Below are 11,757 nucleotides of genomic sequence, written 5' to 3' on the forward strand. Positions count from 1 at the left end.
CCATGTTCAAGATGATGAAACATGCTTTTATAAAGGAATGTCATTCAAGAACAAGGAAGTACTAGCAACTTAGTTGAAACTTGCTTGCTTGAAGAAATATTTTAGACTCAAGAAGGTGATTAATTTGCATACCGTGTATTGCTTTAGATGTGTACATCCGGAGTGCAAGTGTTGGCTGAGGGCTATGAAGCTTTTAAGTTATGATAGATTTTCTATTACAACCAAGTTTTGACAGATTTTCTATTAGAACCTACATAAAGTATCACACATGTGGTTCTGAGCATATTACGAGCCATAATCAACGCGCCACAATGAAAGTCATTAGTGAATACTTCAAAGATAGGTTTCCCGACGGTAAAGGCCCATCTACAAAGGATATGAGCCATTCAATCTGCACAGATTTGGGTTGTAAGGTAAGTTATTGAAAGGTTAGGAAGGGCATGGAGATTGTAAAGGATTTGACAAGGGGGACATATGAGCACGGGTATGCGGTGCGTGATGCGTACCGTTATATGCTTCATTCCGCAAATACAGGAAGTAAGACTGCATTGAAGCTTGATGAAGATGGGAAGTTCAAGTAATTTTTTGTAGCCTATGTGGCTTGGGTAATTGGTTTGGCGCAAATGAGAAAAGTCATAGCTGTGGATGGTACATTCTTGAAGAGCAAGTACGAAGGAGTGTTGTTTTCAGCTGTGGCACAGGATGCGGAGAATCATATTTTTTCGATGGCATTTTGTGTAGTGGACAAGGAGTGTGATGCCTCATACAAATATTGTTTTGAACAAATGAGAAGTTATGTAGATGATACTACTGAGTTGTGCATAATTTCTGATAGGCATCCAAGTATCAAAAAGGCGGATTTTAATTGTCTTCCCTACATCTCATTAAGGTTGTTGCATAAGGCACCTTAGGAAAAATCTCCAAACCATCTTTCACAATTGGAAGGACGTATTTCAGTTTTATAAAGCAGCAAAATCATACAATAGAGATGAGTTCAATGACCATTTCAATCAAATCAAAGATATGGTCCCTGAGGCCGCCGAACATCTTGAACGTGTTGGATTCCACAGATGGAGCACGGTATTTTCCCCCAGAAATAGGTATTTACACATTACTTTTTCCAATAAGTAACACATCTGTTGGAACAACTAAGTTACTTGTTCTAACAACTCACTTAGTTGTTCCATTTTGTTATGAAACAGAGACAAAAACTGAAGTTGTTTCCTACAATTAACACATCTGTTGGAACAACTAACTTACTTGTTGTTACAAGTAAGTTAACAAGTAAGTTAGTTGTTCCAAAAATTCACTTAGTCGTTGCATTTTGTTACTATACTGTGATGATTGTTTGATTTTTTCCAACAGCTAACCTGATTTGTACATTAATGAAAGACGTTACTATTTATTTTCACGAGTATAATCTTATAACGACAAACATTGCTGAGTCGGTGATCGCAATGTTCAATGTTGAAAGAGAATTTCCTATTACTGCTTTATTTGATGCCATAAGCAGGAGGTTTGCAGAAAAATTTCATGAGAGGCGTATGGAATTCATCGACTCACCAACCATCTTTGTTCCTTCAGTGGATTTTTTTTTTCAAAATTTATCAACTTAGGGAACAAGTTATTGGCCCATCAAACTACCAACTACAAGTTCAGCGTCATCGGTCACGGTGTGTTGTCGACAGTCGATCTACAAAGAAGATCTTGTACTTGTAGAGTTTTTGACCTGGACAAAATACCTTGTCCATATGCAATGGTAGCGCTTCCGTTCCAATATGGTGAAGACTATGGAAGGAGAATTTATGAGTACTCATCTCCATATTATAAGGTGGAGAAATACATAATTGCATATTATGAGGAAATTTATCCCGTGCCTTCTCAAGAAACTTGGAAAGTTCCTTTGGGGATTGTAGAGAGAGAAATACCTCCTCCACATGTTGATCTCAGCAAACCCGGAAGAAGGCGGACAAAGAGGAGGCGTGGAATCGGGGAATCATTTCCAACCAGGAAAAACAAATGCTTCTTATGCAAAACAACTGGCCACAAAAAAACTACATGCCCAAGCCAAAATGCTCCATGGTCGTTAATTGCACTGTGTTGTAATAATAGTTATTGTTGTTGGTGTTTGTGAACAATTTCCTTATGAAACTTTAATGTTGTTCCATCTTAGAATGGTAATTTGTGTTCTTGGTGTTTGTGAACTTCGTTTATATGACATGTTGATCGAATGGGAGGACTTGTTGCAACAGCCAGTTATCTGTTGAAACTTGATTTATATTAGATGTTCTTGTTTAAATCACAAATGTATGTTCTTTTGTTAATAAATTGCTAAAAGATTTCCAACAAGTAAGCAATCTATTGCAACAACTTTCTTACTTGTTGTAGAAATTCCAACAAGTAACAGGCCTTGTTGCAGCAACTAGTAAGTTGTTGAGCATATTACAAAAAATGGGAGTTTTAAAGAAGTATCAAATCTATTGTAGCAACTAAGTTACTTGTTGGAGTTTGTCCAACAAGTGACACTACTTGTTACAACAGCTAAGTTGGTTGTTTCAGTTTTTCCAACAAGTGGAGTGACTTGTTGTAGAAACAAAGTAACTTGTTGTGTTTTATCTAATAAGAGTAAGGACTTGCTCAACAGGTATGTAACTTGTTGCAACAACTACTACAGTTGTCGCAACAGATACTATTTAATTCACCCATATTTAGTAATCAACAAAGGGAATCAATGGTATTTAGTGATAAACAAATGAAATCAATGATATTTAGTGATCAATATATATACTTAATCAATTTGATGGTACTTTGAGTCAGGATAGATGATCAACTAAGTGACCATGCACTAAATCGACTGATCATTAGAGTGAATTTATGTGAACTTCTTGATTCACCCATATTTAGTGATAAACAAAGGAAATCAATGATATTTAGTGATCAATATATATACTTAATCAATTTGATGGTATTTTGAGTCAGGAAAGATGATCAACTAAGTCACTATGCACTAAATAGAGTGATCATTAGAATGAATTGATGTGAACTACTTGATTTACCCATATTTAGTGATAAACAAAGGAAATCAACCATATTTAGTGATCAACTAAGTCACAATGCAAGTACATTGTTGCAACAACTAAGTATATTGTTGCAACAGTTGCTCCATCTGTTGCAATATATTACGCATCTATTGCAACATATTTATGCATCTATTGCAATAATTTACGCATTTGTTTGATTTTTACCAACAAGGTCATGAGTCTAGTGCAATAACATTTTCACATATATTGCAACATTTGCATCAGCTGTTTGAGTTTTACCAACAGATTAGGTATTTGTTGCAATAGATTTGTGACTTGTTTGAAACTACTAAATATAATGTGAAAATCTAACGACATACTGAAGATTGTTTGATTTTTATCCAACAGATGAGAAGCTGTTGTAGCAGATAATGCATCTATTGCAACAACTTTACACATTTTTTGCAACTTCTGCAGCAACTGTTTGTTTTTTACCAACAGATTATGTATCTGTTGCAACAGAATTGTGACTTGTTTGAAACTACATAAACAACTTTAATACTTGCAGAACATACATGAGAAAGGTACTGAACACCTAACATATATATAATAAGTAAATTACATAATTTTATCACCATAGTTCACCAACATAAAGTAGAAAATTAAAAGAAATTGTTCAACAGGCCACCTTAGGCTCTAAAAAACACAAATTAAGTAAATTGTTTAACAAGCCACCTTATGTCTCCAAAAAACACAAATTAAATAAATTATTCATCAGCCCACCTCAGGGCTCCAACACCGTTTCCATCAAACCCAAGGCCCATCTCCATTGCATCCTCCCCACAGAGTTGTCGCTGATTAGACTGTCGAGTTTGGTCACACAAGTGCCGATAAGAAAAACCGCTATAAAAGCAAGTGGGTACGAACCGCATACCCTACTAGTTTCATTGCGGGGGACATTCTTTTGCCTATCAAACTCCCACGGTTCGTTGAGTGACTTTGCAGGAAAGTGTGCGAACATGCCACTCTAGTTCAGTAACTTGGGCCACAATTCTAATACGGGCTGCATGTGACAAAGAAAGCTTCATCTGGGTAACAACGAAGGTTGCAATCATACACCTTTATCACCCCCTCCTCAATCTTGAACTCGAGAGTGACAAAATGTGGGACATTTATATCCATCACCACCCTTTTCTCACCAACCCACAGGAAGCCACCCGGGTAAGGTCTAATACCTCTACAATAATTGATCACATTATCATCCCTTAAAAATTCAGCAAGTCTAACATTTAAAGGCACAACATCTGCAATTGAAGTCTCATTCACCAAGTATATGTACCTCTTGAGAAAGTTATTGTAGAAGTTGAGGTCTAAGATTATATCATGGGCATCATAGTACTCAGGGAAAATGGTTTGCCTCACACGCATTAGCAGGACTTCGTCTACATACTGCAGTAAAAGTAGTAAAACAGTCAGTTACTTGTTGTAACAACTAAGTAACTTGTTGAAACAACTCACTTATTTGTTGGAGACATCTTCAGTTTTTGTCTCTGTTTCATAACAAAATACAATAACTAAGTTACTTGTTGCAACAACTCACTTGTTGGAGACATCTTCAGTTTTTGTCTCTGTTTCACAACAAAATACAACAACTAAGTAACTTGTTGGAACAAGTAAGTGACTTGTTGCAACAAGTAAGTTACTTGTTGCAACAACTCACTTATTTGTTGGAGACATCTTCAGTTTTTGTCTCTGTCTCATAACAAAATGCAACAACTAAGTAACTTGTTGGAACAAATAAGTGACTTGTTGCAAAAAGAAACTCACTTATTTGTTGGAGACATCTTCAGTTTTTGTCTTTGTTTCATAACAAAATGCAACAACTAAGTGGCTTGTTGGAACAAATAAGTAACTTGTTGCAACAGCTAGTTAACTTGCTGCAACAAGTTCAACAAATTACAGGACTTGTTGCAACAACATACTGAATTAGATAGATATATACAAGTGTTGAAACTTACCCAATCCTCCCACCATATATTCACGCTTGTCATAACCTTGAAGTCTTTGGCCTCAAATTCGTGCATTGAGTACATTACTTTCCCACTCCTTTTGTCTTTGAGCAGCATTTCAAGCTTTTTCTTTCTTAGGGCATTTACAGGCTTGAAAATATCTACCTTTTTTTAGCACTTTTGGCCCAACTTTAGCATGAGGAGTAACAATAGACTTCTGTGGAGTATCTGATATCCTTGCTCTACAATCAATAGGTACCTTGGAAATTGTTTTGGCGGGCTTGTGAATCCCAATAGGAGTATAGGGTGAGGTAGGATTCTTGGATGGATTGACACCCCTCTTGGATAACAAACTCTGTATAGCAGAATTTGTGTCTTTTTGTGCCTGCACCAACTCCTCAACCTTGTTTATCAAATCATCCATTTTCTGCTTGCAAGTATTGCATGCACAAGCACAAGAAAGCACCTTGGAGGTACCGACACCAACTAAAGAATATCTACCCAACCTATATGGGATATCTGTAATCTGCCCACCACCACCAATGGGAGTATATCCACCAACTCCACCATCAACTCCATCACCATTATCATCATCATCATCATCTCTTCATTTATCAACAAGACCTTCCACAACTTGTTTTGCAACATCAACGTCTAGTCCAAGATCAACACCATCACCTTCACCATCACCAACACCAACATCACCACCATCAACAAAACCATCCCTTGATTCCCTTATGATAGCTATGGCCAACACCAACATCACCACTATCAACAACACCATCCCTTGATTCCCTTATGATGGCTATGGCTCTAGCTAATTCGTTTTTTATCTGATCAATCAATTTCTCCAGCATAGATTCCACGGGCCCTAAAGTAACAAGACATGGCATGTTCGACTCTCGTTTTGCCGGGACAAGTCATGGGTGCACAACCTACAACAAACAAACAGATATATTCAAATGGTGCTGACAATTTACAAGTTGTTGTAATAGATTCACAAGTTAACAATTTAACAAATAACTTGATTGGTTGCAGTAGGTGTCAAACTTGTTCAATATTTTCCAACAGATTCTGAGGTTGTTGCAGTAGATAAATGTATCTGTTGCAACAAGTAGTTACTTGTTATAAAAGTATTCAGTGATATTTTCCAACATATTCTGACTTACTGCTTCCTTAGGAGGGTTAAAAGGATCAAGATTCATTGTTGTTGTTGTTGTTTCTGGCAGTCACCATCTGAGTATCCTTGGAAAAGAAACTTCTTCCGAGTAGTCCTTGACTTGATTCCGGAGGTAAGGAATGGCTTCAAATGCCCAAGCCTAGAAAAATGATGCTACAAAAAATCAGAATAATCAATGAAGTAAAAGAATTAAAAAGATAAAATATTGAAGAAAGAAAGTTTACCATGAAAGCCAAGGGAAGCCATATAGGTTGACCGTCTTCACATTTGGGTTGAAATCTCTCAACAAATATTCAACAGTCAAATGAAAACTTTGATGACCCCATGGATAGTTATTGAATGCCTCATGATCCTCCGAGAGTTTAATCAAACCAAGTGGTATATTATTCTTTACATCTTTTGCCCAAAGAATAGAATGCACAAACCAAACTAAGCTCAGTGACTCCTTGTGCTTTCTTAACGTAGTTTTTGACTTCAAGTCTTCCAACAACTTCTCTACCTTGTAGCTCTTTCCTACAACATCCACTAAATCCAAATCATCATCAACCTTAGCTTTGCCTTTCTTGGCTGTTTTGGATGGCTTGGGTGTCTGGGATCTTTTTTTTAATGTAACTGTAGGAAGAGGCTAAGCAGGAGCATGACATCTCATTCCAGTCACTATGGAAAACTCCTTGATGCCAAAACAAACTGGCATGCTGCAGAAGTTTATCCATATCTCATCAGTTTTGTTACAAATAATCCTGCATTTGAGAAGACCATGCGCAATGGTCATTTGAAACCGTGCATTATTGTCCTCGGGCAAATCTAGATACATCCCAAATCATTTGGCCCTGAAGAAAGACTCCAAGTCCTCCACTTGAAGTGTCTTCCTAAAGTTATCAAAGGGCTTGCCCATGACTGATTTTATAACAATATCACCATTCAAATCACCGTGTTTATCCAATGGCATCCGCGCCGGGAACTTCTCAATATTGAAACTTTTGACGACTTTATCGGCCAAAGGTCTATTAATATCAGTCCCAATAGAAGACTCAATAGTACAGGACTTGGAATTCTCATCATGTACATTTTTTTTCCTTTAATTTCAACCCTGGTCGTCGACCTTTCAAAAGAAGTAGTTTTATCGTCTTCATTTTCTTCTTCATCTTCTTCAGACTCTTCATCTCCTCCATTATCATCTTTATTTTCATCATTTTCTTCTTCTTCTTCTTCTTCTTCTTCTTCTTCTTCTTCTTCTTCTTCTTCTTCTTCTTCTTTTTCTTCTTCTTCTTCTTCTTCTTCTTCTTCTTCTTCTTCTTCTACTTTATTTTCTTCTTCTTCACTTTCTTATATTTGTTCATGGCTAGAAACTTTTGCTTGAGAGGTTTCCTGTTCAGCAAGTTCTTCAGAAATAATATTTGCCTATTCAGCAAGATCTTCTAATGATGTTTGCCCCCTGGGTCCGCCTCATCAGATGATTTCTCTCCTTTTTTTTCATGGAGACATTTTATCTGCACGCAGGAGATAAACAAAAACAATTTCAATTGATTTGTGCATCATTCAAAGTAAACAAGTAATGAGTTTTACAACAGTTGAAGCATATGTTGCAAAAAGTGTGTAATCTGTTGCAACAACTCCCTCATATGTTCCAACATCTTCCTCAGTTGTTGCAGCATATTCTTCAGCTATTGGAAAAAATCAAAACAGTTGTTGCAACTTCCTCAACAACTGTATTGATTTTTTCCAATAGATTGTTAATCTGTTGCAACAACTGAGGAAGATGTTCCAACAGCTTAGAGGGTTGTTACAACAGATTAGCAATCTGTTGGAAAATATCAGAACAGTGGTTGTAGCTTCCTCAACAGCTGTATTGATTTTTTCCAACTGATTGTTAATCATTGCAACAACTGAGTAAGTTGTTCCAACATCTTAGGGAGTTGTTGCAACATATTAGAAATCTGTTGGGAAATATGAGAACAGTGGCTGCAACTTCCTCAACATCTGTTTTGATTTTTTCAATAGATAGGGAATCTGTTGCAATAACAGATTCACTTGCTGCAACAACCTCAGCAACTGTTTAGGTTTTTTTCAACAGATGAGCAATCTGTTGCAACAGATGACTCAGCTGTTGGATAAAAACAAAACAAAGGCAAGACCCTTTTGCCTAAACCTTACAAGGGCAACAACAACAACAAAAACAAAAACATCTATTTCACTATCAGCATTATCAGTGTACATTTCTAACACTTGATCATAAAGCCAATTGATCTTGAGCTAATACTGAATTATAGTATGAGGAAGATTGGTCTAGCGGTAAAAATGACGTGTGTGACTCATCAGCTGTGGAACAAAGCACAAATTACTCACAAACACACAACCATAAAAAATTGAACAAAATACACAACATTGAAGAAAAACCCATGTTCTTCCTCTTCTTCTTTGACCAAAATTATCATTTTCATACTTTAATTTCAAAACCCTAACTTTTGAACCAGCAAAAACATCTATTTCACTACAAATACACAACCATCACAAGTTAAACAAAATACACCAAATAGGGGTTTTGTAAGCATGCAACCTCAGCAGATGTTTGCAACTATCAAACAATTGTTGAAGTTGCTGCAACAGATTACTCAGCTGTTGACAAAAATCAACAAAATTGCAAGCCCTTTTTTCGAAACCCTAAGGAGAAGAAGAACAAAAACTGCACCAAAAACCATAATTTCACAACCACATACACTATTTACAAACACACAAACCCCAACAAGTGCAACAAATACCTCAAATAAGGGTTTCTAAAGCTTGGAACAACAAAATAAACAACATTGAAGACAAACCCATGTTCTTTTTCTTCTTTTTCTTCTTCTCTAACCAAAATCATCATATGTAGTCATTGATTTCAAAACTTACAAACACATAAACCCCAACAAGTGCAACAAATACCCAAAATAAGGGTTTCTAAACCATGGAACAACAAAATAAACAACATTGAAGACAAACCCATGTTCTTCTTCTTCTTCTTCTCTAACCAAAATCATCATTTGCAATCATTGATTTCAAAACCATAATTTCTTCCCTTGAGTCACTAATGGACAAATAGTAGTGAAACAGAAAGGAGAAAATTGTTACCTGAGAAAATAGTAGTGACGACTGGAGCAGCAGTAGCAACAATGAAGATCTTCGTGGGTGGTTTAAAGAGAAGAGAGGAAGGGAGAAGAGAGACGATACCGGTTTTAGAGAGAAGTTGAAAGGAGAGTGTTTTTTTTTTTTTTTGAAATAAATAGGGGAAGATCGTGGGGGGGGGGGGGGGGGGGGGGTTAATAGGGAATAGAATTAAAAGGGGGGTTGTTTTGTATTTTGTAAAAGTTTAATAAGTTTTAAAAATTATAATTCAGACCTCATTTAACTTAATCCCATTATTAAGACAAGTTTGACCTTGACTGGTCAAACTTGTCACCTTTTCTGATTAGTAGACTCAAATGGTACCTTTAGTTCATTCTTCTCTAGTTACCACGAATCTTTATAAGACTATGTAGAAAGAGTTAGTCAAAAGAAGAAATAACCACCAATTATAATGTTCTCATCAACACTATCAGTTGCAGTTTTTTCAATTTCCCAGTGCAAGGATATTTCCAAGATTCCACTTGACTGCTTCTCTATACCCTTTCCCTTTCTGATATTGCTTTTCTCATTGTGCCAACGATCATCTCCTCTCCTCCGACTAAGGGTCGCAGTAGCGGAGCTAGAATTTTTATTAAGGGAGTTAAAAAATTTAAAGAAGTAAACACACGAAAAAGCTAAGGGTTCAACATCTACTATGTATATATAAAAAATAATTTTAACCTTATATATGCATGGTAATTTTTTGCCAAAGGGATGAACCCCCTCGGCCCAACCTAGCTCGCCATGGATCAGAGTAGACAGACACCAATTCAGCCTCTCGCTCCACCCGAGAATATCTCATCTTGCAGCAGCACTGGGAAACACAAGTAGCAGCGGAGCAAGGAGTAGGGTGAAATTGAACCACACACCGTACAACTTAATTTAAGGCAAGCCAGTGGCAACCTTTTCAAAACAGGACTGTCATGATGATGATGCAGGGTTGTCGACGAATAACACGTCATTAGTCTCACCTGATTCAGTTACTGAAATAGAGTAGCAGTTCAAAAACACCCAATGCCAGTACCTAGTTTTTGCTTCACTTTGCCAGCTTTCTTCTGTTCTTTAAGGTGGTATTTGAGCACCTGCCATGTGTTATAAAAATAAATGTGATATCTCACAAAGAAGTGTCCAAATTTATTCCTACTAAAATAGTGTCTAGGTTCCTCTCGTATGGCTGTTGTAACAGACCATTTATGAGTCATCTTTGTATTATGAAATACCCTTTATTGACTTTGATAACATATTCTTTATTAGCCATTATTCTAATGTTAATTCTAGCATTACATGATATTCCAACGGATCATTATTTGCTCCCTCATTGCGGTTACTTTGTGGTTTATTCCAATCAAACTCACAATTACAGATCGAAGTTCATTACAAGCCCTTCTGGAAAGTTTCGCCTTTGGCAGCCATGAAAATACATGTACGCCTATGAAATAGCTGATGATTCTGGAGAATAAAGCGATGAACTGGATGGAGAAATTAAAGAGGCTTTCAACGGCATTTCCTGTGTGGTCAAAGAATGTCTTCCTGAACAATAAGGAGTGCATAATAAAGGTTTCGGTGGGATGTCTAAGATGAGGCTTCCTTCTAGCATGTCAATAACCTTGCTCATTGATGGCCTTTGTGGTGGATCGGTTTAGATGCACCAGAGACCTACTAATATCATCCTCCTTGCAGTTTCTTCTTCTTCTTTGATTATAATCCCGTGTAGTTTCAGCTCATCGTCTAGCTGAATATGCTGATATGCCCAGTAAGGAAAATATATCTCACTTGTATGGCTCACTTCTCCCTTGACATTTTTTCTTCCTCCGACCATTTCTAGAACCATCATTCCATAACTATAGACATCGGACTTGTGTGAGACTCCTCCAAAACTCCTACTGATTATTTTGGGAGCAATATAACCAAACGTCCCTCGTGCTCCCAACATGGATAAAATGCTTTCTTTCCTGGTGCATAGTTTTTCCAAATCAAAATCTGATATCTTAGGACAGAATTCCTCATCAAGGAGTATGTTATGACGCTTTATGTCAAAATGCAAAATTCTTGTGTTGCATCCACGGTGAAGATACTCCAATCCTTTAGCAATTCCAACAGCTATTTGATACAATTTGTGCAGTCCCAAGAGAGAACCATCACCATATATGTATTTCTCTAGGGATCCATTTGGCATTAAGTCATAAATAAGAGCTCTTTTGCTCCCATCAAGACAATATCCTAAAAGAGATACGACATTGACATGAGAAGTTTGGCTGATGCTTGCAACTTCATTGATAAATTCTTCTCCATCACCTTTAGATGCTTTTAGGATCTTCACTGCAACTGCACGCCCATCAGAAAGGTCACCTTTGTAGACCCCTCCATAACGTCCTTCACCATGCTTATCTTTGAATCCATATGTCAT

General features: G+C 36.9%; 1 protein-coding gene across 1 annotated transcript; it reads right to left on the reverse strand.

Moving 5' to 3' along the window:
* Positions 1-10,989: 10,989 nt before the first annotated feature.
* On the reverse strand, positions 10,990-11,757 carry LOC132603568 (PR5-like receptor kinase). Its single transcript, XM_060316701.1, has one exon. The coding sequence runs from the start codon at positions 11,755-11,757 to the stop codon at positions 10,990-10,992; it is 768 nt and encodes a 255-aa protein (XP_060172684.1).

The sequence above is a fragment of the Lycium barbarum genome, chromosome 7, assembly GCF_019175385.1.
Source record: "Lycium barbarum isolate Lr01 chromosome 7, ASM1917538v2, whole genome shotgun sequence".
In the NCBI taxonomy this organism is placed as follows: Eukaryota; Viridiplantae; Streptophyta; class Magnoliopsida; order Solanales; family Solanaceae; genus Lycium; species Lycium barbarum.